Source organism: Aspergillus aculeatinus (assembly GCF_003184765.1).
Source record: "Aspergillus aculeatinus CBS 121060 unplaced genomic scaffold BO66scaffold_31, whole genome shotgun sequence".
Classification (NCBI taxonomy): domain Eukaryota; kingdom Fungi; phylum Ascomycota; class Eurotiomycetes; order Eurotiales; family Aspergillaceae; genus Aspergillus; species Aspergillus aculeatinus.
The window spans coordinates 42,370-67,260 of NW_020291500.1; the positions used below are offsets into that span (position 1 = coordinate 42,370).

The 24,891-nt window shown below is 52.0% G+C and overlaps 8 protein-coding genes across 8 annotated transcripts; 4 read left to right on the plus strand and 4 right to left on the minus strand.

The window, feature by feature from the left end:
• The first annotated feature begins 142 nt into the window (after nt 1-142).
• On the plus strand, nt 143-3,013 carry BO66DRAFT_351974 (kinetochore-associated Ndc80 complex subunit NDC80). The gene is made up of 2 exons (XM_025644763.1): nt 143-371; nt 460-3,013. Exons 1-2 carry the CDS (start codon nt 327-329, stop codon nt 2,647-2,649), a joined length of 2,235 nt encoding a protein of 744 aa, XP_025502727.1. The 5' UTR covers nt 143-326; the 3' UTR covers nt 2,650-3,013.
• Nucleotides 3,014-3,687: 674 nt separating this feature from the next.
• On the plus strand, nt 3,688-6,999 carry BO66DRAFT_325597 (uncharacterized protein; the record flags this gene model as incomplete). The annotated part of the gene is made up of 2 exons (XM_025643872.1): nt 3,688-6,446; nt 6,753-6,999. 2 exons carry the CDS (start codon nt 3,688-3,690, stop codon nt 6,997-6,999), a joined length of 3,006 nt encoding a protein of 1,001 aa, XP_025502728.1.
• Nucleotides 7,000-8,578: 1,579 nt separating this feature from the next.
• Nucleotides 8,579-11,455, minus strand: BO66DRAFT_439613 (C6 transcription factor; the record flags this gene model as incomplete). The annotated part of the gene is made up of 4 exons (XM_025651167.1): nt 8,579-10,013; nt 10,074-10,792; nt 10,879-10,990; nt 11,049-11,455. The coding sequence occupies 4 exons, from the start codon at nt 11,453-11,455 to the stop codon at nt 8,579-8,581; spliced, it is 2,673 nt and encodes an 890-aa protein (XP_025502729.1).
• Nucleotides 11,456-13,157: 1,702 nt separating this feature from the next.
• Nucleotides 13,158-14,935, minus strand: BO66DRAFT_117293 (uncharacterized protein). Its single transcript, XM_025641876.1, has 2 exons — nt 14,395-14,935; nt 13,158-14,327 (listed from the first exon to the last, which is right to left on the minus strand). The coding sequence occupies exons 1-2, from the start codon at nt 14,823-14,825 to the stop codon at nt 13,202-13,204; spliced, it is 1,557 nt and encodes a 518-aa protein (XP_025502730.1). The 5' UTR covers nt 14,826-14,935; the 3' UTR covers nt 13,158-13,201.
• BO66DRAFT_117292 (uncharacterized protein) lies at nt 14,936-15,794 on the minus strand. The gene has a single exon (XM_025641875.1). It carries the CDS (start codon nt 15,581-15,583, stop codon nt 15,047-15,049), a length of 537 nt encoding a protein of 178 aa, XP_025502731.1. The 5' UTR covers nt 15,584-15,794; the 3' UTR covers nt 14,936-15,046.
• Nucleotides 15,795-19,734: 3,940 nt separating this feature from the next.
• Nucleotides 19,735-21,768, plus strand: BO66DRAFT_454303 (uncharacterized protein; the record flags this gene model as incomplete). The annotated part of the gene is made up of 2 exons (XM_025652018.1): nt 19,735-20,005; nt 20,069-21,768. The coding sequence occupies 2 exons, from the start codon at nt 19,735-19,737 to the stop codon at nt 21,580-21,582; spliced, it is 1,785 nt and encodes a 594-aa protein (XP_025502732.1). The 3' UTR covers nt 21,583-21,768.
• Nucleotides 21,769-21,958: 190 nt separating this feature from the next.
• Nucleotides 21,959-22,507, plus strand: BO66DRAFT_117320 (uncharacterized protein). Its single transcript, XM_025641877.1, has one exon. The coding sequence runs from the start codon at nt 22,085-22,087 to the stop codon at nt 22,439-22,441; it is 357 nt and encodes a 118-aa protein (XP_025502733.1). The 5' UTR covers nt 21,959-22,084; the 3' UTR covers nt 22,442-22,507.
• Nucleotides 22,508-22,551: 44 nt separating this feature from the next.
• On the minus strand, nt 22,552-24,882 carry BO66DRAFT_472313 (uncharacterized protein). Its single transcript, XM_025652937.1, has 3 exons — nt 23,885-24,882; nt 22,889-23,830; nt 22,552-22,841 (listed from the first exon to the last, which is right to left on the minus strand). Exons 1-3 carry the CDS (start codon nt 24,727-24,729, stop codon nt 22,574-22,576), a joined length of 2,055 nt encoding a protein of 684 aa, XP_025502734.1. The 5' UTR covers nt 24,730-24,882; the 3' UTR covers nt 22,552-22,573.
• Between the last annotated feature and the right edge of the window lie 9 nt (nt 24,883-24,891).

Here is a 24,891-nt window from a genome sequence, read left to right on the forward strand (position 1 = left end):
AGTAGGTCCAACTGGAAAGAGTGGCTCAGTCCGGATCCGGTTAGTTCAACCTTTCAGCTCTCCTGTTGTTCCCAGGCCGCTCACCGCCTGCTATTTTCAAGCAAAGTGGCATGTCTTGTTTACATCCATCATCCGCCCGCTCGGTTGCTGCTGCCCGTCCAAAATCTCCCTCCATTTCCGACGGTAGAAGTTGGTGTTCCAGCTTCGTGCTGCACAATCAATCCAGATCCTGGTTCTCACTCCTCTTGGAATACCCCGGTTGGTACTTTGGGCCGATTTTGTGACTGTATCAAATCAACAGCTGCAGTCGCGGCTGCCTGCTCATCATGTCGCAAGATACCGGACTGTTCAGCATCAGGCGCCCTCGCGAGGTATGCGCCCCAACTTGTCGCACCTTCCATGTGCCTACATGGATGCAAGAAAACCCAGATTCAAAGTGATGCTGACTACCACATCTAGTCGATGGCGCTTGGAAGCGTTCAGAACTACTCCGCTCTTCCCCAACCCTCATCCGCCCTCAAACGTACCAGCTCCATTGGATACCAGAACCCTCCCTTCACTTCACAGCACACCCGCTCCATGTCGATTATGAACTCTGCCAGTCGCCCGCAACAGCCGAATTTCCAGCGATCCTCATCGGGTGGGGGTCTTGGTGCAGACGCCGGTCTCTCGTCAGTCCGGCGCTCGGTGTCGAGCAATATCTTCCATGGACCCAGCGTGGGACGCCCCAGCCTCGCTCCCGGAGCTATTACATCCAACACAGCGGCCGCGCAGGCGTTACAGCGAAGGAGTAGTGTATTCTCACGCCCGTCCATGGGGGGCGCCATGGCGCATCAGTCGTTCTTCACCCAGGTTCCCACAGTAGCTGGTGTCCCAAGAGACCCGAGACCTCTCAGAGACAGGTCTTTCCAGGCGCGGATCGGCCAAGAGCTGTTGGAATATCTGACACATAACAACTTTGAACTTGAGATGAAGCACTCACTAGGCCAGAACACGTTACGGTCACCGACCCAAAAAGACTTCAACTACATCTTCCAGTGGCTATATCATCGCATCGACCCGGGCCACAAATTTCAAAAGAGCATGGATGCGGAAGTGCCGCCGATATTGAAGCAGCTGCGTTACCCCTACGAGAAAGGCATCACAAAGTCGCAAATCGCAGCAGTTGGCGGCCAAAACTGGCCCACTTTCCTCGGCATGCTACATTGGCTCATGCAACTAGCGCAAATGATGGACCGGTTCCTTCTTGGGGAATATGACGAGGCCTGCGCAGAAATGGGCGTGGACGTCTCGGGCGACCGTATCATCTTCCGATTCCTTACCAGCGCCTATCATGATTGGCTTCAGGGTGGGGAGGAGGAAGATGATGAAACAGCAGAGAAGAGACTTGTTCCACATGTTGAGATGATGGCACAGGACTTCGAGAAGGGCAACGAGAAGTATGTGCAAGAAATGCAGGTTCTCGAGGCTGAGAATCGGGCCCTACGCGATCAGATTGAAGAGTTGGAGAAGAACGCCCCGGATATGGCCAAGCTGGACAAACATTTCCGCATCTTGGAGGATGACAAAAGGAAATTCGAAGATTACAACCAGAATGTGCAGGGCAAAATCGAGAAGTACGAAAATCGCATCAAATTCTTGGAGGACGAACTCAAAAAGACCGAGTCCGACCTGCAAGCGGCGGAGGATGAACGGTCCGGGCTCCAGGCCAGTGTCGACCAGCAGGGCCTGACTATTCAAGACATCGACCGCATGAACACCGAGCGCGAGCGGCTGCAGAAAAACCTTGAAGACACTGTCAACCGGTTGGAAGAAACGCATGCTCGGGTCATGGCCAAGGAGGCCGAGGCAAGCAAGAAGCTAGAGGACCTGGAGGAGGTGGTCAAGGCCTACAACACTCTCGGCTACCAAAACAGTTTAATCCCATCCTCTGCCGTGAACGCCAAGGGTGATGAATACGAGCTGAGCCTCAATGTCAACGAGAGCAATTTCTCATCATCCCAAATTGGTGGTCTCCCGAACAGAATCTCCCCGGAAGGAGACCGACTGCTTGCGGAGCCTTTCACTGGATACCACCCGGCTCACTTGTTGAACCTGGACTTGCGTGGTGCCGTTCGTAGTAATCTCCAGTCTCTCCGCAAGGACATCAACGAACGCCGGAAACGCGCAATTGACGATGATATGGAGCGTCGCAATCTGCTGGACAACATCAAGGAGGCGATGGACGAGAAAAGGAGCGAAGTTGAAGCCTTGGAACACAAGCGGCGCGCTGCCGAAGAGGAGTTCGAAAGGCTCAAAGAGATTACCACAACTCAGAAGCTGGCGTCGGATGCCCAGATTGAGAAGATGGAGAAAGAGCTGGCCAAGATGCGCGCTACGCTTAGCGAAAGCGTTCAACTGATGGAGCAGCGTGAGATGAATACCAACATTGAATACGAACAGTTGACGCTCCGCGCGAACTCTCTACGGGAAGAACTACACACAAATGTGGAAAGTATGCTGAATGATGTTATTCGCTTCAAGGTCCATGTTCAGAAAGGACTGGAAGACTACGAAAGCTTTGTCGTTGATGAAGTCGAGCAAGAGCTGGGAGGTGATATGGAGTTTGCTGAAGAAGAGGATATTGAGATGGCTACCGAAGAGCTATGAGCCCGGTTGAGCCAGAGTGAAGGCTCACATTCATGAGAGAATACAGTGTTCAATCCATAGGGTTTGTTGTTATTCAGCTGGGCTCGGTTGTTTGGGGTCTGATTCTCGGGCGCTATTGGTAGGTTCTGTTGTATTTTGGGCCTTGTTCTGAAGTTCATATCGGTTCATACTAGGTCTGGTCTTTCTGTCTTTTTGTTTCCATTGATACCTTTGGCCACTGGTCGCTGTTCGAGTCGAGTCATTGATCTACCTATCTACCTATCTACCTTTAGGGGTTGCATATACATAAATCCCCTTTTATTGATGTGTTACATAAGGCACTATCGTACTTTGATATCCTTGTCTGAACCTTGAAATACCAGATTCGATCATCGCCTGTGCAGTATATCTATCAGGTCCAAGGCTATTGAACTATTCTGATGATAGCGCATTATTACTCGTAAATGGCGCATCACTGATTGGGGGATGAGAAAGTTAACTAAGCCCCTGCAGCTGAGTCAGCATCTAGCTATCAGTTGCTGCTTTGCCTTCTATCAGTTAAAAGTTCCTCCCGCCAGGAACTTCTCCCCAGAGCCAACAGCTTTCAAAGAATCTTTTCTTTTCGTCGTTGGGTCCGTCTGTTTATTGTCTCCCCAAGAATAACTTCCCACATACTACAGTCTGCTCTAGTTTTATGGTATACATTTTTCATGGTATACATTTGACCTGGTCCCTGTGACTAGACATGCGTTACAGAACACTCGTTCAACGGTCACTTCGAGTTTTGGACTTTCTCCGCCCGTAAGCCACCTCCGCTAGTACCACTATCGTGTCATGAAAAGGTGCTTGTCCTCAGCTCGTCCGCTGCGCTCGCATCATGGGCCTTCTCGAATTACCTCTCCTCCCTCGATCGGTCATTTCTGCGGAACCCATGCCTCTCGCCCTCCCAGCTCGCGCTGGGCTTCCTCCGCGTCGCGGCGACGTGGGATCTACCAACGCTTCGCCACAGACAGCACAGCCTTCACTTATGAGTTTATCAGTGCCCAGGGGATGAGGAAGATGAGGCAGCCTAAAATAAGTGAGAAGGCACTCGACCCCAATGAACGCTGGCTCGCACTGCTGGAAGAGCATTTGCCACCGCCGTTGCGCAGAGACTACAATGGGGAGGAGACGGAGGAGAGTCCGGATCATTCCTCCGCCAATTCGTCGTCTATGGCCCAGGAATCCTTCGCAGAAGCTGTCGACATGACCAACACGCTATATCGAGCCCGAAAACATCGACATTTGGACCTGCTGACGTATCTTGGCTTCCGGTTGAACAATTGGGCTGCTGTGGATTTCATTTTAGGTCGTCTTCTTGACGCCTCCGAAGCCGCCAGTGACTTCTCGCGGCGCTCGCGGCCACCAACCGGTGTGCATTGGGCGCTGGATCCGAACTCAACGCTTGATGAGCTTTCTAGTCGAGCTGTGGATTCTGCGCCTCCTGCTGCGGCGGCCACAAACCGCGGCGCGTCAAATGACCCGAAATTGATTCCGCTGAGGCACAGTACCGCCAGGCCCTTTGCTGCCGAATTGAATGAGCGATTTCTGGCGCAGATATGGCAATCGCTGGGTGCCCTTGTACTAGACGCCGCGGATGCATCCCCCAATGAGGCCAAGTTGGCTATGTCGGTTGTTCTTTGCACTCTTGCCCGTCTGCATACTTCTGGCGCTATATCCGACCGGGTTTACGATTGGACTCCACCCCTGCGATTCCAGAGTTCATTTCGGCCTCCAGGGATGTCCTTGCTCAAGTCCTCGATTATGCAAGCTCTGACTGATGCTGCGTGGATGGAGTACGAGGCAGACATGGCTGACAAGGCTGCTGCAGCAGGCCAAGAATCACCCTTCATTTCGGTTAGCCCGGTCATCCGTGAACTAGGACCATCAATTTGGATGGAGTTGATTCTCTGGTGCTGTGTCGAGCAAGGCTTCACCGAAGAGGGGGTGTGGCTAATAGAGCGAATGAAGAGACAGTCGAGCGACAACCGCTGGACGGCCAAGAACTGGAACAAGATACATATGCTTGACAAGTCCGCACGAGTCTGGAAGACTAATATCGAGATGGAAAGCACATGGCGTCGGCCACATGACCCTGGAGTGCTTGACACGCGAATTATGGAAAATTACACCAAGAACAGGGTTGACCTGACTCCCTTTGTTGGGATGGGTGAGCGAACGATTAGCGAGGAAGTCGTTTGTGCATTGTTCCACAGTCTCCCAAACCTGGCATATCTAGGGACCGGTTTCCGAGGCATGTCACCCAGTCGCATGGTGTCCTGTGTTTTCACATTAAAGTTCATTTTCGCTTCGCAGAGGATGACACGTTTGCTTGCGACAACCAGGACTTTTAATACTTTCCTCATGCGGGTGCTATCCTCTGGAGGGATCAACGCCCAAAAGGACCCTTTTTGTCTTATTGACCTCCTCAAGGCCGCATCGACTGTAGTGCCGCCTTGGGTTCCGCCCTATACGCAAGACACGGATAAAAAGCAACTCAAGCGCTATCGTCAGTGGGATTCTTACAATCAAACTCTGGCGCCAGTTGGCCTGCTCGAATACACCCTTAGGTATTCTTCGTCCTTGCGACGGTCCGGGGAGGCCTTGAGGACATTTGCCTGGCTGCAGGAAATAGAAGACGAAAGCAGACAGCAGCGGATAGGCAAATCCTTCGACTCGGAAGCTATAGGCGCTGAGGACTCGCTTGATTCTTCTTTGTCACCCATGCCGCATCTGTCGAGTGTGACGCTGGCCGAACTGCTCGACTTGCTCACCGCATCACGGGCTTACGAGTCGGCTGAGTGGCTATTCTCTGCTACAGACGTCGAAAGGCCTGCCATCTCAAAGGACGTGTACGGTAACCAGAACATAGCGCCATCGATCCTTCGCTTCGCCGCCGCCACAAAGAACGAAGTCCTTGCTGAATCTGTTATTGGATCTCTTCAGCAGCCTCTTTCAACTAACACCTTGCGTGCCCTTCTTAACTACCGCATCGTGCAAGGCCACTGGGATTCAGTGGTATTCTTGCTCGAGTACCTTCGCGACCACCGCCTTAAGTCCTGGGGCCACAGCAACGTTGCCACCCTAGCAGCAGAGATCATCCGTCTGGAACACGCCCTTCAAGAGTTAGGAGAAGATTGGGAACGCCTCGGTACAGATCATGAACGGAGGCACGCCAACCTCGTCAGTTCTCTGGGCACGGCGAAGGCAATCCTCGGCCGCTTATTTGCTGGAGAGTTCAGCGAACGCCGGAGCTCGGTCCTATCGAACAGCGCTATCCCCGTCCAGAGCCGGGACTTCCAACCACGTGTGCTCGCGAGTTTTCACCGCGTCTTCCTCAATTTCGTAGACTCCCCTGCCCTTCGTGATATCGCCGCCTCCAGCACACATCACCTAAAATTCAAGGTCGCTTCGCGCACTTTGATCCCCTACATTCCCTCGACTGCGTTCCACCGGATCCTCGAAGCCGTCGTTGACACGCAAGGCAGCGCCGCGGGCATGAACCTTTACTTCAAGACTTGCTTGGACATCCTCTCACCGGAAACGGTCAGGACGCGTGAGGGCGGCATCCCGCGCATGTACCTACACTCCGAACGCATCCTCGAACGAGCCGACCCCCACTTCGACCCAGTATACTTCTGGGGCAAGCAGGAAAAGTGTGTGATCCCGAACTTGAATACCATTCGGGTCATCCTACGGGCAGCGATGAAAGAATACAACGCCAAGAACAGAGTGCAAGAAGACAAAAGTCACAATGACGACCACGGCACCGCTGAATCGTTCTTTGATGAGGATTCACAAATAAAGGACTACTTCGAGGGTAATTACTGGGAGAAAAGAATTAAGGCCAGAGCGGCGGCAACGAACCGGTCTGTCGACGACGCCCTGGATTCTCTTCATCGCGATCAAGATCAACCAACAACGCAGCCGCCGGACTTAGAGCCAAGGTCAACAACACTACAGTCAGAGCCAGAGTCAGAGTTCGAGTTAGAAGAAGAACCAGAAGAAGAATCCGAGCCGATGAAAGCGCGGGTCCTCGCCGACCTCATCGAAGCTCCCCGGGAGGGTCCCCAGAAGCTGCTGAGCCGGGACAACCCGGTCTGGCCCGTTCTGAACTTCTGCATCAGGCGGTACTTCCGCTTCGGCCTCAACTACAAGGAGGTTAACCGCGAAACCGGCGGGTATCTGACCCTGCAACGGCGGGATTATTGGGGCGACACGGAGGCGGCGGTCGAGCTCTCCGTGCGCACCCTTCCGGACAAAACCGTCCTGGTCGGGCCCGAGTCGATGGTCCGCAGGTCGAATCCGATCCGGAAAAAGTTTGTCAACTGATCTTCTCCGGATTCCACGGTTCTTTGTTTTGTCTCGAGATGGTTTCGTCTCCTCTGCCTGCTTGCTCCCTTTGTGTGTATAGGGGGTAAGAGCCAAAGAATCCCGGTTTCCATGTTCCCGGAGTCCAACTCAATGTGTCTACGTGTATTATAGAGTTGATGTGTATAGTCCGACCTGTACAGTTTCCAGGACCCCCTTTTTCCCTTAATCTTATATTTATATACATACCACTCTGCATGTTGATTTGCTCTTCCCATGCTCTAGTATCATATTGGCCTTGTCGGTCCCCCATTTCCCAATGTTCTGCTCTGTTCTGTCCTGCCCTACTATTTCCAAAAAGGGAATCACCAATCTTGCCAGAATCCAAGGTGCTAAAGCACTACCTTAGTATACTGTACCGAGATTCACGCACCCGTAGTAGGGGAAAGGGGGAAAGGGGGGTCTTGGAGGCGTCTGAACCGTTTACAACCTGGTCCAACCGGGTTATACCACCTAGTCCAACCTTCCCGGGCACAAACTCGTTATTTCGTATCAAGCCTAGAACTACTTAGTCTTGGGACAGTATTAGCTTAGGGTCAAGCTATGTACAACTAACTGCCTACAACCCTTAATGGACGTGCGGTACGTATCATCAATCTTGCTGTAACCACTGATGATCACAGCTACACGCAAACTGTTTTGGTCATGATTCAAGTAGTGGTATCAGTAGTAATATAAGTACTTGTGTATCCGTCAAAAGATATGTATAATCAATCCACACTGTAAGATCAATAGTTTGGCTGAATAGAGGTTAGGAGAGAGTGACCTTGTCAACGATAACGGGTTGGCAACGTTTGCATGCCGTGTTGGGACACTATTATACCAACTGCAACTTCAGCCCTCTCCTCTCTCTACCATGTATTAAATATCACCACCGAGCCCCCCATTACAAAGAAATAAGACCATCGAAATAAGAGGGTAGAGAAGATTCGAAATGGTATTCCTGATCTCGGTAATGAGATCTGTATCACAAAGGAGGAGGGTGTTATCAACCGGGGAAAAAGAAATATACGCCAACCATCCCACCCTATTCATTGATTCATCCATCCGTTAAGTTCATGACAAATTTCCACCAGCGCCAGTAAATTCAGGCCTCGCCGCTCAGGCCAGACTTCATTTCCCGTCTCTCCTGCCTAATACTCCACGTAGCAAATTTACCGCCGTACACAAAGCCCAGATGTTGCTCGCAAAGAAAACCAAATACAAAGAAGAAGCGGTTGGAAAATGGTTGCGGATGAAGACGTAAGCAGGAAGCAAGCGAAACAGAGAGACAGATGTCTGAGAGCATTCAGCGCTCAGTATATATGGGACAATATTGTGAAGAGGAGAATCAAGCTCGCGCACGAACTAGAGAAATGCTGTAATGGATCTTAAAAGCTTTGAGGCCATGGTAAACAATATTCAAAGAGAAATTTCAGTGAGGCCAACCAGATTGTGCGAAATCGTGGTGCAGCATGGCAATAAGAATTGGATCCTGGAGGTGGAAAAATAGTACTGTCAGACCGACTTTCCAAGAAGACAGCAAGTCGAATTGTACTTATCACCCCCATGGTTGATCCTCATCCCCGGATAATGGGAAGAAAGAGCGAATGAATTCGCCGCTGATCGGATCATACGGAAAATATGCATCGCCGCCGGGACTGGGGTCGGAAGGCATGAAACTCATTGGCATGCCCGAGTGCTGTTGTTGACTGTGTTGGTATTGCTGCTGCTGCTGCTGTTGATCCTGAGGGTTCATGGTAAGTGACAATCCAGAATCATGGTGCATATTGGACACTTGCGACGCAACAAAAGATTGATTCACGTCAGCAGATGTGTAAAAAAAGGGACCTGAGTTAGCGGTCTGTTCGGCTTGATGTTGGCCAGGTTGGGTCACGCTATGTGGTCGAGGGTCGTATCCAAAGACGGGCATATCGCTGATATCGTAGTCCATCCCATAGGCAATCTGGCGGAGACTACCAAAACACAATTCCCACGCCCGTCGAGAGGCCAAGCTATTCTGTGCCATCGCAAAGAGCCAGCGGATAGCCTTCTTTGTAGATTCCAAAAAGTTCATCTCATCCTCTGGCTTGTGAATACAACCAAAGGATAACTCCAACAGTAGGACCGAGGTCGCTTGCATCAAGTAGTGCAGAATACACCACCAGGGGCATACTTGGTAGAGACGGGCTGCGTCTGGCAAATCCGGCATCAAGTCAAGCATACGTCGAGAAGAATCCAAGGTTATAACCGCCATCTCGTGGCTGAAGGTTGGCTTTTTGCTAGCAGCCGTTTGCCTTGCGTCACGGCGACAGAGGCATGGCCGTCCCAGAGTAATCCGCGCGCTATAGTAGTGGAAAGCAAGGAATAGCTTGGCACGGATTACATCTGTGCTCTGGTCCTCTCGTCGAGAGAAGTCGTACGCCTCATGGAGATTTTGGTACCAAAGGTCAATCCGAGACCGGAGTTCACCAATCCGGTTCTCGATGTGACTCCATGGGATGGAAACACAGTCAAGTGAGTATACCCGATTGACGATTTCCTGTGCAATGACCGCGAGGTCGACATAGTAGAGAAAGCCTAGGGCGCTGCTCGGGGGCAAATTTCGCAGCCACGAGGTCTCGCGCGATTGATCTGACGCTTCAGCTTCTCTGCCCCCGCGGGGATTAGATGGCATCTGACGAACGGATGAAGAAGCAAGGGCGGATTCAATGTAGTCTTGACGGATATCTGGGTTGTTAAGGAGCCTGGTCGCAGCCGGCTCCGAGAGCTGTTCTTCCTCGAAAGGGAGTGGCAATGGCGTCGTGCAGATACCATCGGAAATGCATGAAGCCCGCCCTGTCATGATACCCAACATGTGCTCAAATGTATACAAACACCACCAGACCCGGTAGCGTGCTTCTTTAGAGATTTTAGCCGTGTTTTCGCTGGTATTCTTCATGTTGAGCCCTAATGTAATTGCAGACCGTACAGCCAGAGCTGCGATTCTCCACGCCCTGTTTGGTATACAAGTTAGATGGGACAACATATATGAGTGTGTACTATAACTGCCTCACCTGTTTATCTGGTCCGTAGAGAGTAGATAATATGCGATTAAACCCTCCACCTGAACCTGCTGAAGATCAGGATGGCTGAATAGCACGTCGCCGTTCATGCTAAGAATCCGGGCTCGAGTGAGATAGACTAGATGATCATTGTCATCTCCGCGCCAGGGCGCCTGCGTCAGGTGGGCATGCTTGGCGGAGATGGCGAAAATCATATTGAGGATGGCTAGCCACTTGTCTCCGGGGCGAGCGGCGCTATCGAAGAAGGTTTTGTATTGTGCGGAAAAGAGGGTGCGGTTGACAATGGGAAAGAACGGGTGCACGGTCTCCAAGTAATCCTGAAAAAGCTGATCGGCCACTTTCCGTGGCGGCATCCAGTACACATGCACGGGTCCAGGAACAGAAATGTCCATGTCATCCAGGTGGTAATTGACCGAATGGATCGCGAAATCGCTTTCTTGGTCCGCCTCGTAAAAGCCTGGCAATTTGCGTGAACGTTGTTCGGCCTCCTTGCGCACTCGCTGCATCCAGATGACCTCCGAGTTCTTGCCCATATAGCCCGTGGCTCGGGAACTCGGGGTTCGGTTCACATCTTCCTCGACACGGTCTATTGCGTCCAGCGATCCGATTGATGAAGTTGAAGATACGTCATCGTCTGCATATTCCTCCTGCGGCGTTACGGAACTCGACTGTGCTTCGGTGGACGTCGCGGTGCTTTCACTACCCGAATACTGATCAGGGTTAACCCATCGTCGCAGACTTTTCCAGGGGACATGAAGAAGGATAGAACACAACGGGCTACGGAGTTAATACTCACCTTCTCCAAAACAAGTTTTATTCGCTCGGCAGCGCGACCGTCCACCACGGAACTTAGGTCCCGCAGGAGGTTTTCATAATCGGAGGTCTTGGTAGAAAGCTTATTCAATTGCCTAAATACTTTTAAGTCAATGACCAGCGCAAGGGAAGCGTGCGATAAGATCGACAAACGTCTTGGTCCGTTCACGCCAGGAGACCGGGTATCGGCAGCTAACCCGCAGCTCCTTACACTGTCTACACACTGGCGTGTCCCCACTACACTTGGTTTTGCGATGCCGACAAGATTCGCAGGCCAGAGGTACACGACGAGCATAGCGTGGGGCAGCCCCGGAGCGCTGTCGCGGGATGGCAACCTTTTTGCTGGCGCTGGTGGTGGGAAGTAGTGGTATTTTATCGGAGTTAGTACCTCCGCTATTAGTGGTGAGGGTCGGCCGCGGTGGATGTTGTGATGACGATGTACTAGTCAGTGCTGGCGCGTTGGACGAGGAAACTGACGGCTCTTCCGGATGGGGACGAAGAGGCATTCCACCTTGCGAATGGCTTTCATCCCCGTCCGGTAAAGTAGATTGTGCTTCCATGGTGTTGTCTGATCAGACTAATGAGGGGCAACGGACGGCGGACGGCGGGGGTTCGCTTCGACGATGGTCACTTGCTTTCGCTGATTTTGGAGGTATCGGATGGGTGGTTGACGCTTCAAATATCGCAAACTATATCAGATTTTTTCGAGCCTAGAGCATGCACGGCCAAACAGGAACATGATGGCCGCCCGGGGGAAGGTTCCAGAGATGAGATGAGGCGATTAGAAGCGCGAAGGTTTGCAGCCACAGCCAGCTGCAGCGCTTTAGCAGTAGGGTCAGACCCAGAAGTGGCAAAAGTGGTAAGAGAGCGAAGAAGGGGGACCGGGAGGAAAGAAAGAGAGGAAAAGAACACAGGCGGTGATGATCTGTGGAAGAGACGAGAGAAAGGAGACTACTCCGTAAGGTACTAGAGAAGAAGGAGGAGGAGGAGGAGGAGGAGGAGGAATAGGAATAGGAATGAATGCAGTGGATGCGGGCACTTTCCTGGCAACAATGCAGGCTGCATGACAGGCGGGCGGGCGGTGACAGTCATTAGTACTCATACTCTACTCCGTACAGTAGGTAGGTTTAGTACCTCGACTTGGTCTAAGCTCAAGACTCGATCGCAATCGCCCCGCTATGAAGTCATGATCTTTTCTTTCCTCCTTGTTCTGGTTCAAAGCGTTCCTGACTTTCTTCGCTTTTCCACGAGTGCATCTGTCTTTCACTGAGTTCTTGGGAATAGTTAAGTTAGTTTATTGAATACGGCTTAGATAATACGAATCAGAAAATAGTTGACTTACAAGTCAACTTGGAACAACGGTTACACTTACACTACTACTTATGACTTAGGCAGCAACCACCTGGCACTGAGGAAGATCCATGATCACTTTCGGCATATCTCAAGTGGTCCCGTCCTGGTCTCTAGTGGGCAGAACGACTTCCCGACCGGAGGATTGGCCAGACCAACCAAGAGCGAGCTGCTGCTGCATGTCACCTGGCACCCTGCAGCTTGAACCATTCAGGGTTGCTGGCTTCAAAGCCTAGTCGGGCCCGATTAGTCCATGGAACGGAACGATGGCGTTGGCTCCGAAACCTCCAATCAATTTAGGGCTTACAATCCGCGAAGATACGATGAACCTTTTAGTATCAAATTCGAGGAGTCCCTTGCGGGGAGATTTGGAAGCTTTTTATTCCAACCTTGAAGAGGCCACAGGCGCTAAACATACATGATTGCTGACATCACAACATAAATCCCAGTTTTCCGGCCTTCCTTTTCTTTCTTTTTTGCTTCCAATTTTCCTTATTTTTGTTCTTCCAGTCTACCAGAACGTAGCCGTCTCAGAACGCCGACAATCGCATCCGCATCGATCCAACCAAGCGAGACGTTTCAGATCAATCCGACTGAACAATCAAACAGAATTTTTCACGATCAAACCGCAGACATTAAAATCGAGTCAGTCGTGGTGTGGGCGTGAGCGTGAGCGTGAGAAAGAGAGAAAAGACGGAGGACAGGAAAGAGGAATGAGGTATAGTAGGAGTATATATACAGGAGGAGCGGAGGCTTCGGCTGTCGCCTGGGGGGTTTCGAGAACAGAGAGAAGGCAAGTGCCGCGAGCACGCATTAGAGATAAAAAGATATACAGGGATATAGCAAACAGGTTGCGAAGAACCTGTTGACAGCTAGCCAATCAAGGCGAGCCAGTTTCGAAAATGGAGTGGAGAGGGGATAACTCCCGCTGACTGGTGTCTTGTTGTCGCGGGAATCTAGAGATCATCAAACATCTCATCGAGCTCATGGACATCAACTGTTTCCGGACTCTGTAGCTCTCGCCACGAATCGAAAACCGTCGCCCCGTCTGAGCGAGGCAGTGCGCGAGCTCCTAGCGACACCTTGTCTTCGTGCTCAGCCAGATCTGCCATTTTCATGTCCAGATCAGGCATCTCGCTGTTCAGCATGTCGATAGGACGCTTCAGTGTCGATACTGAGGGAACGGTGGGGTCTTCGGGTAGACTGATCTGAGGGGCACGTCCAATCGCTTCCGACTGAGACTCGCCATCCAGTCCATCATCCGAAGCCACACTCGTGCCAGACGAGATGGATGAGGCCACCGATGTGAGAGAAGGGGAAGGAGAAGTACCGAACAGAGCCGCCACGGCCGCCTCGTCGAGATCCTGCTGTTGGAGGTGGCCTTGGAGAGGGGAAAGTTCAGAGAGACCGCCACGAGAAAAGTAGTCGTGGGTGGGCTCATCAGCCATGCGATCGCCATTAAACGAAAGGTGGCTGTCGTCCACGGGGGTGCCGCAGATAATCATATTGTCTTCGTGCAACTCGTTGAGACCTTCCGATAGCGCAGAAAAATGTGTGATCGAGGGCTGTTGCTGTGCTTCTTTTTGTTCGGAAGCCCGCTCACGGACGGCGCTCGCGGTTTGTGTGAACTCCTTCTCATCACCTTCCAATGGAGGGGATGCAGCCCGGTTCGAGTGCATCAGCCGAGTGTGGTGATCTCCAAATTCGGTACTCGACCGGGAAGTGCTGGTGGAACCCGTGCGACCATCCAAGTCAATGTTTTCTTCGTCGAAGTCGGGGGAAGACAGGTCGACCTCGGGACTGGGGCTGAGGCGCGACCGCTCCCGCGCCAACGCGTCTTCCTCATCGAGGTCAATACTCGTCACGCTAGGCGTCATGTCCTTTCCTTCCACGCCAGGGATTATGACATCATCCGAGTTCTCTGGGATGGCTTGACGGGGTGAAGTCGTCAAAAAGTAGAACACCTTGCGTGGGTGGATGGGGATCAATTCCTTGGCCACAGGACAAGGCGCTAGTGCAGTCCAGGGGCGTTTCATATACGCGCTTAGCCGTGAAGACAGGAGAGCAGCGGGGTTGGCAGAGCTGTTGGAGGCGCAATAATGTCAGAATTGCAAGACAAGATTAAGGGTAGAATGACTGCGGGACTTACTTTGCGACGCTCTCGTTCAGCGCAATGAGAACAGCAGCCAATTCCTTGACCAGGTGAGGACGATTTCCCGTCTTCTCCAGTTGTTGAATGACGCCGACCACGATGTCATCGTTTATGCCTTCTGTGTCGATCTTGGGGGCGACCGTGCGGTCGGTGGGAGAGGGAGGTGGCGTGTGCTCCAAGGCGCTGCGCCGACCAGAGGAACGGACAGGTGTCGGATGGTCTTTGCTATCTGTAGCGCGCGTAGTGGTGGTTGAAGGCTCCGGCGATAACGAGGAATCGTGCGACCGTTTTACTTTCTTGGACGGAGGCAGCTGGTCGTCAGTCGCGTGCGGCGATTTCGAAGTGGACGGAGAGCGGCGGGACGAGTTCGGAAGGTGAATCCCCAAGGAGGGGAGCGACAATGATTTGCGACGGGTATTATAAGGCATGTTTTGTTTTTTGGAATATAATAGGATCTGAAGGGCGAGGAGGCGATGAAGTAATAGGATACAAGAGGAAGAAGGGAAGGATAAGCAACGCAGATAGTATACTAGTAAATCCGAGCACGGGTCGACGGAACAATACAGTATAGGCAAGACAGGAGAGCACGGGGACTAAGAATCAGGAGAACGAGTCTAATAACACACAAAATCCAAGACACAAGACAAGGTTAGAATGGAGAAGTAGGTAATGGAGATGGAGGGGGGCGAAATTCGGATGTTACAAAAAGAAGAGGAATGTATGATGAAAAAGGGGGAAATAGGTGGTAGAATGAATAGTAAGGAAGAAAGATGGGATGGGATGGGATGGGATGGGGGGGAGGGAAAGGGTAGTGGTGGTGGTGGTGGTGGGAGATGGTTAGTTTCCGGCTAGGGGAAGTGGATGGATGGATGGAGGGAGGGAGGAGGGAGGGATGGAGGGCCGATGTATGATGAAGATGGCGGCACCGAGAAAAGGCAGGATGGAAAGTCGAGGGAATGGGAATGGAATAATCACCGGAAACTTCGTTGGCCAGTGAGGGACCACCGAACCGTCGGAAGAAGTAGAAAAGGGCCCAGTCTACTGTACGGTAACGGTAAAAGCCAGAAATGGCGAAGAAAAAATAAAGTAATAGAAAATCAAATAAGGCGGGCGGTAGGAAAAGAAAGAGGGCCTGAGGAATCCCACTTGGTTGTGGTGGTGGTGGTGGTTGTGACTGACACACCATCTCTCTTCTCTTGTCAGTGCCAAATTTTTTTTTTTTCCTTTCCGCACTTTACTTCTTCTCGAGCCGGCTGAAAATCAGCACGGGTGGATGTTTTAGGGTGGCGGTTATTGGTCCGACCCGATGATGGAGCGTTTGATGGTCGTTTTAAGGAATGTCGGAAAGGAACTTTCTTCTTCCTGCTCCCCAAAGAAGATTACCGCCAGAGTCATCCATGATGAATAATTTGACTCAGACTGTGTTCAGAGGGGGGGTAGGCAGGCATGTACTGAGTATGGAGACTGGGCGGATGATTGTTTTTGTTTACTCTCAGTGACTCCTTAACAGCCTTCTTTTCCCGGCCAACAACATCCATTCCCCCACCTCCACCTCGAGACGCACTGGGGAAAGTCAGCAAGAATAGAGACAGACTATCTATTTTAGAGTCACAGCGATCCTACACCGCTTCCTTTACTGTTCATAATGTACGAGTATTCAACCTGTGAAGGAGGGAGTCCGTGTGTCGCTGTGTCTGTGTGTCTGTGTGTCCGGACAACGAAAGGTCTCTCGCGCGCGCGCGCGCGCCCAGCAGCAGGTCCAAGACCACGACCCCAAGACCCGGACCAGACCAGACCCGACTAGACTAGAAAAGAAACAAGAACCCGGAAAGCCGCCAACCCGTAAGATTCATAATGAAGCAAGCCTGCAGGACCCGAACTAAACGCGGCCGACTGGCTGAAATTCCCATCTTCCGCAGAAGGGGCAAAAAGAAAAAAAAAGTACCTACGGTGGGCCCCACCATGTGTCTATGACGACCAGAATGGATCCCTTCCACTATGATTGGTTGCAGAGACTATGATCAACTGAGGTTCTGCAGGCATGGACTTCACTAGGATGGTCTCCAGGCACTCCAGCAGGGCGAATCGGGTTCCTACGTTTAAATTCTCAGGGATCCTGCCGGCTGTGAGAGAGCTGTCCTGTACGAAATCGAAAAGCAGAAACAAATGGGCTGCTGATGATTGTTACATAGTATAACAGAGCCATAAACAAACAACGCCCTGAATACACATGAATAGAAGGTCTAATATACAGGTAGATAGTGTCCGACTCGGCTAGCACCAAAAGTTCCTTTGCCACGCCTCCGAGGTCTGCTTTCCTCACCGACATCATCATCGCACTTGATCTCATATCGGACCATTTTTTGGGGAAGTGCCCGAAGCTAGACTCGACTCACTTCACCCTTTACAAATCATCCTATCTAATGATGGTTAATACTGTCGTTGTGTGGAAATCATTCAACTGCTACAGGTTCACTACTCGATGCTGAGTGCACCCGTGTTCGGGTAGATGCATCATAGCTCTAACTGCATCCATGGAACATACCAGCGCAGCTCCGATATCGACTTCTCTATTCTATGACTAAGTGGACGGACATGAAAGCCTTATGACCGGAGGGACAAGCACAATCCTTTTGCCAGAGCACGAGAAAACGGCAAGACACAAATGGCGGCACATTGAGAGTACTCAGTAGAGGGGCACCAAAACAGTGGATTGGAAAAAAAAAAAAAAAAGAGAGAGAGGACACACAGAAGGAAAGAGTAAGGGAAAAAAAAAAAAGAGAAAAAGAGATGGAAGAAAGCCTTACACTAGTGCATAGTGCGATTAGCGTCGACTTTTGGCGCCAGTCTTGCCCTATTCCGCTCTAGTATTTAGGACTTTATGCACCAAACCACAAGAGATGTGGAAAACAAGCACAACAAATGAACGAATCACCAGCTGAGATTCGACTCCACTCAGCTCAAGAGAAAATCGTTCCTAGCGTCGCCGTTTAGAGCCATTCGCAAATCATGTTAGAGAGAGTGGGAACTCGAGTGAGCCGTCTAGAAGGTTGCCAAAATGCCCAATCGGACGGAATTGAGGCGACGCTAAACACCAGAGCGCTGGGACGAAGGGGGGACAACCCTCCCTCGCCACTGATGACTCTGCAATGGGTGGTGATTGATGATGTCCGAGGCGAGAGTCCCGCCAGGAACTGATGTATCAGAATTCAGCAAGGGATTCATTCAACCTTGTGGTGGCTATCCGGCAGCTGACTGTGCAGCCACTACTGCAGCGAGATCATGATTGGCAAACGCGGCGCCCCGCGGCTTGAAGACATTCCAAACTTACTCATACATTCATAGTTCGTCCTTCGCCCCATTCATTATCCATCCCTGGCGGGAGGTCGTTGCCTGGGGGGCGGCAGTGGGATTGACATATGGGGGACGCACTCGTAAGCCGTCTGCACATTTGTGCAACTTGTAGCATGCTTATGCATACATGTATGTATGCATGAACTGTACGGACTACGGAGTACTAACTATTGCTCTCTCTATCTCCAGTTTCATCTGCATCGTCAAAACAGATCCATATGCAAAAGCAAGAGGGACGCCGAGTCGGTTCCCGCCACCGACGTTGCATGCCCCTGGTGGGTTGGATGTGTCCAGACGGGGGGATGGATCTATCCCTCGGTCAGCCTCTCTCTCTCTCCACTGCACCCCACGGAGGCCACAAATGCAAATGCAGACATGCATCAGCCGTACATCATTAATCTTCTCTGTTCTGTCTCCATCACCAAATCTTGTAGGCGCGTATGATGCATCCTCTCTCTCATCTTTGTCTTCCAGTCCCACTCCATGCTCCTCATCCGATACCAATCACCCGTACTGTACTAAGTATTCCATGACAGACCCAGGCCAACTCGGAAGTATGTCTCATTCTCGCAGTGATCAACAAAAACCCCCGCCATGGCATGATGTTGTATTCGTTGTGTAGATCTCGTGTGCAAAAGTTCCGTCCTGGAAGAGACAGAACCCTAGGGCGTATCATATTACATGAGAGAATTGTTTGCATCACCGGCGGCAAGGACAAAGATCGTTCAATACATGTAGGTATATTCAATGCAGTCAGTCATCTTTTGTTAAGTTCTCGAATTCTCCGATCGATGACGATGGAGGTACATTAGGCTATGGGGCTATTTCTGCTCCCTCTCCGTAATCTGCTAGCAGTAGGGGAGTCCGCGGAGTACAGGGAACTAGTTGAAGTACCCCGCATCTTGCATAACGCCATTTTGACTTCATTAATCGGCTACCGAGAAAAAGCTTCCAACAACATTGACATCCATGTGAACCTGTTTCTTTGCTTTTGGGGTAGGGGCGATGGAGAGAGTTATGAGTGAGTTTTCCTGGCAGTGCAGTGGCTCGTATTCAGACATGAGTGCTGTACCTAGAGGTATGAACATGTACAGTGTAACGTTACTGAGTATATCAGGTTTGACGTTGGCGCAGGCTTACTCCGCATAATATGGAGAAACTATAGATTCCGCCCACAGATCAGTATAGGTCGCGCGCATGGGGTAAGATGCCGGGAGAATACTACCTAATCATAATAACCTGAGCTTGTTCATAATTCAAGATTCTATGCCGCACGCTAACTGGGATCAAGCAAGAGCGACTCTGGTACTACCACCAGCGACCTCATTCGTCTCTCAATGTTGATGCTGGGACGAACCTTGCCATAGACGATTCAATTGGTTTTAGCTGTGGCTGCTGCCGTGATCGAACCGGCATGTCATAAGACACTGTTTGCGTTTCCATTAGAAACACTGTTCACTCATGGTTTGTCTTACTGTAGCAAGCCCTCGGCTCTTGGTTTAGCAGAAAGAAAACTGCGTCTGATCCGAAACTACCAGATGAGAGCGTGGTGATGTTTGGCGTGGGTTATGCTAACCTCGAACCTTCGCAGCAAGGCCTTAAGGACGCTGCCTCTTGCGTTTAGTTCTCAAACAATACAACTGTACTGATATAACGCTGTCATATATGGTGCTGGGTAATACAAACTCACTAATTGGAGTAGGAGCAAGCAATTGGATGAAAGTGAGGAAGTAGTAGATAACTCGATCTAACATTGTTAGCAACGGAAAAAAGCTACGGTGCCTGAGTAGTCACGGATATATAGATATACGGATAGAACCCAAGCATTGACAATGAATTCAGGATTCAGACACAAGAAGACCGGATCTTCAAGATTGCACGTTCGAGGACGAATATGACGGCAGAAGCCATCTTACTCTTTCCAGATCTATAATACAGAACAGAATAGATAATAGCTTGCTAGTGATGCATTGGTGCATCTCGATGGACGGGGAAAGGAGCCGCGGGCGGGCCGCAAGCCCGCAAGCCCGCAAGATCCGCGCTTCTTCCATCGATGCCTCTCGCGGAACCACTTCAATCCCGCTCCTCCCACTCGCCATGTCGGAGTCCGGGGATCAGCTCAAGCGCAAACGTGCCCGGGTCGCTTGCGAGCCATGTCGGCAGAGGAAAAGGAAATGCAATGGAGCGACCCCCTGCGCAACCTGCACTGACTGGGGCTATAACTGCCACTATACAGATCAAACGCCCCGGAAACGTCGTCTGTCGCAGCCGTCCTCCGCTGCGACGGCAGCGAAGCCATCCTCTCCCGCCGCTGCAGCAGCAGTGGGAGGAGAGTCCCTCCGCTCGCCCGATGAAGCCGTCACTCAATCCCATCACCATCAAGGCATAGCCCGCAGTCTCGAAGCGAATTCCGCCGCCGCGTTTGTACGCAAGATGGGCCTCAAGGTTGATCCCGCCCAGGCGCCGAAACTGGCCCTGTTCGGATGGAACATCGGCGCACGGCAGTTACCCTCCGGAACGGGGGCGATCTCCGCCCGACCCATTGTCGATGTCATCTCGGTGGCCGATATGAAGCAGCTGGCCGAGGTCTACTTCACCAAGATCGATCCGTGCTACGGCTTCATCGACCGGCGCGTCTTCGACGACCGCCTCAAGACCCGATGGCAGACCCCGCTGTCCAGCGGTTCCATCTATGACAGCATCCTCGCCGGAGTCGCGGCGCTGGGCTCGCTCTTCTCCCACCGGAGCATGACCATCACGGAGCTGCACCTCGTCGAAGCCGCCCGGTCGATCCTCGACGGCCACGACGGATCCGGCCCCCCGTCCCTCGAGCTGGTGACGGGCTGGGCGCTTCGCGTGGTCTACATGCGCATGACGGCGGCGCCGCACGCCACCTGGATCGCCAGTTCGACGCTGATGCACCTCATCGAGGCGGCCGGTCTGCACCTGGAACCTTCTTCTTCTTCTTCTGCAACTTCGCACGACACCGTCCCGTTGCGCGCTCCGGCCACGACACCGCCCCACGACCGGGAGATCAGCCGTCGCCTCGTGGGCGTCGCGCACCACCTCAACATCTGGACCTCCTTCGACCTTGGCCTATCCCGCGTCGCCTTCCGCACGGGACTGCCGCTGCCGGCCTCGCCCACGAACCCAGGCGACTACACGCCCGAGGTTCTCAACCTCCTCCCGGCCTCCGCATGCCTCGACCCGGAGAACTCGCAAACAGACAGCGACCTCGAACCGACCCTCACCAAAGTCCTGCAGGGCACGCACACGCAACCCCCGTCCGTGATGGCCCAGACCAACCTCGTCCTCTGCATCCTGCGCCGGCTCCGCATTCTGAACCTCTCCATCACCCCGCAGGTCACGGACCAGGTCCTCGTCCTCTTCGGCCAGGCCCTGTCGTACGCGCGCACTATGGTCACGGATGGCAGCCCCTGGCACCAGGTCGCCAACGTGCCGATGCAGATCCTCTATGTCCTGCTGGAGATGGACACGCGCGCGTCGCTGGCGATGCTGCCCGCCGCGATGCAGACGGTGACGCTGGTGGCGACCACGTACGATACCGCCACGATGCGCGAGGCGTACAGCACCGCGCGCTTGCTGGTGTCGCTGTACCAGCAGCGTCGCTCGGAGGACACGAGGGTGTTGGCCGAGGTGCTGAATCTGGCTCCCGGGGCAGGGGAGACCGTGACCGAGCCGCTCAGCCCGAGGGTCGACGAGTTATCTTGGTTAGAGGGCTTGGTCGCAGAGATGCCTAGTCTACAAGGCCTTGAGCTAGAGCCCTGGCTCCAAGGAGATGTACTTGCCGGAGGTGAAGGATGGGAGTAACACAGATTGAATTGGCCCGCCCGCAGAATGAGAGCAGTGAAGGAACGACAGCAGCAGCAGCCGTCACCTAGTAGGTGAATTGCCTTTTGCTAGAGTAACAGTAACACACCATACTCCTCATGGAGAACCCCTTCAGTTGCTCCTCCACCTCCACCTTCTCTTCTCCTCTAACCTCGACACGACAATTCCCGGCGACTGGTTACGCCCAAGAAAAAGAGCTTCACTCCTTCTATCCCGCTTCTGTCTACAGTTCGTCGGCCGGTCCGGTAAGAACCTCAGTCAAGCCTCCCAAAAACATAACTTTCCCCGGTAGTGATGCTGACCTGACCAGATAGTCTAATACGCTAATCTCGCCTGGAGCGTAGCGCGCGGGCCTCTCTCCTTAGAGTAAAGTACTATCCTTGTTATGTCTGGCAGGTAAGCCTATTCATAATTGCGGGACTAAGAGGAGTATAAACTCACGATTTGCCCTCTATCACTAGCCAAGCTTTATCCGGACAGGATGTCGGCTCGCTCGGGAATGGAAGGGTTTTGCAAAGTGTGCCTTCACGCAAACAACGAACACTACACTGCGCCCTGCCCTGCCACTGGCTGCCTGAACAGATGGAAGGAATGCACTGCCAGTAACTGCTTCAGAGAGCGTCCTAAGGGCTCCAAGGGCGCCAAGGGCTCTAAGGCTTCGAAGGGTTCTAAGGCTCTACCATACAGGGTGTGCTTTGGATGCAAGGACCACCCGGCATGCAGGGAGAATCTCGATTTCAGCGGCGACCAGGTTGATGTCCCAGAGAAGCAGAATGAGGACTACGCCGCGACTGGGACTGCGGGGGGCCAAGATGCTGAAGGTAACTGGACTCGTTGATCTAGTTCTCTGGACTTCTACGAGGCAACTCAAATGCATTGCTGAGACATACCCGCATATTGCGGCGACATTGATGTATTTCATTTCATACATACTGAGCAAGGCCATTTCACATTATCATGAATCAAGCTTCTAGCAGCCATCGTGCTCTACCGCATCTCTCCATTTCAAGATTCTCTCTAGATCAAGCTCCTTGTGCTCGGGCTCAGAAACCGGGAAGTCGTTGTTGTTCCAGGGGTCTTTGATCCAAGGATGTATCTGCATACAACGGATAGCATCAACGTCACCCGACCCATCGTCAAGCCATATGGCACCCTCATGATGTCTTTGCCAACAGAAGAGTCTTCGTGTTCCACTGCCCGATTGTCCTTCAGCCAAACTTCTTAGAGGATGAGGCAACCTGGATTGTCAGCACATACTAAAAGTTGATCGTTGTCATAGGCTTACTCGTCGGAATTTCCTGCACAACCAAAGTAGTTCAAAGTATGAACCTCCGAACTTTCGAAGTCATGCTTGCTGCTCGCAGGGATTCTTTGCTCAGACTCTAGTATCCAGTATATCTGCCAAGAGCGAGGTCTATGCATGTGTGGCAGATGCTCCCTCGCTTCGAGGCTTAGATTTGTGACTGGAGTTGAGCCAAATGGCGGTGCTGGGGACCATGGCCATGGCAGTGAACTAGTGTTGGACAAACAGAAGTGCGAGGTCTGAAATTCATCCACCCGAGTGCTCAAAAGCTCCTTGGAGGAGGCTGAACGGTAGTTCATCTGAAGGAACGATTGGTATGTGTTTGTCCAGTACGCGGCAGGCAGACAAAGAATCGGTATCCCGCTCATCGACCACCTCAGCAGGGGCATCACCTGGTTGGTGTAGATTGCTGCTGCCCAAAAAAGACCCAGATATGGTTTCACATACATGATTGCGTTGAGGAGCTGCCGTTTGTCAATCTTGTCAATAAAAGGGCGTAAGTCATCACATGGCTTGTGCTCTGTGTGCAGCTGCCGCTTGCTCATCGTATCGGTTGGCGAAAGAGCTTCAATTATGCCTAAAGAACCGGCCCCTAAGAGATTGCAGGGCACGCTAGGGTCAAAGAACACACTGCAACTCAGTGAGTCGATAGCCTCTCCTGTTGTGCTGAGAAACATGCATTGATCGATTGATCGGAACAGCTTTTCGTAAATCGTGTTCTTGCAAACTGGGCCAGGGCTCAAAGACATGGCTGGGATCCTCACAGGAGGAGGGAACTTGGGTCGAGATATCGTCCATGGTTCTAGATTCAGGATCGAAGTAAGACCAATGAGTAACTCTCCTTCGAGGCTTTCGAATTTACAAAATTCGACAAGGGCACCAAAAGCAAGGGCCGAATCTGAAGCGACCGGCTCCCATTCATCTCTGACAAGCAAGTTAGCGGGCAGATATGAAGAACAGCTCCGGCAATAGACATACTGGGGGTAAGTGATGTCAGACAATCTCAGCATCCACGGAGAGTAGAGTTGTTCTTCCTCATCTTCGGGGTCCCTGCATCGAGCTTCCCAATGACCCTGCAGAACAATGTCCCAGAAAGACTTTTCAAGCTGCAAGCCTTTTGCATGAAACATGTGGCACTCCAACCCAGCTTGCTGTAGAATCTCCACCCAGCGGGCAGAAAGGATATAAGACCAAGCTAGGGCGATGCTCGTGAAGTACCCGGCACGAAGAGGGCTGGCAGTAGCGGGAATCGTAACTTCTGTTGGCATCTCCGTAGCAGTACAACATGTGACAGGCCGTGGCTTTGCGACGAAGTGACGATACTTGAGTGACATACGAGGTTGATCGCAGGAGGGATCCTCCGTCGAGTCGATGCATATCTCTGATTCGATAAGACAGTCTCCCACATTTCTCACCACCTCTTCTGGAGGAGAATGAAAAAATGGAGGAACGTCCTTGAGCAGGTCTAAGAAGGATTGTATGTAGAAATCTAACGAGTCAGAGCCCCGGATATGCGCAGTGGCCGCATGTTTCCACTGAGCAAGCTTGGATCGATAGCACAGATTGAACTGCGATGTTGTTGGACAGATTCCATCACCAGGAGAAACTCCAGAGCTATTGTGCAAAGAGCCTGATGGTTTTACACTTTTTTGAGTGGCCGGGGTTGTAACTCCTTCGTCAGCGGTCGGTAGATGCTTGGAGACGTGCAGTGAATCGACGCCAATAGTGAGTGGCGATGGTGGGCTGCTGTGAGATAAATCTGATGCTTTATCACTTTCATGAGATGTATGGGTTGAATCTTCATTTTCCATAACTGAGGCCATGTTGGAGATGTGTCGCGGAGGGTAAGTTATAGGTTGAAGAGAGTATACAAAGTAGAATCAGCTTCAGAGGCGAACAAGAAAGCAGTTTGTAGAGGAAGACAAGTGCTGGGCCCAGATTGCAGGTGTATCTAGTGCTGAGAAACTCGCTAGGCTTCTCCTTTT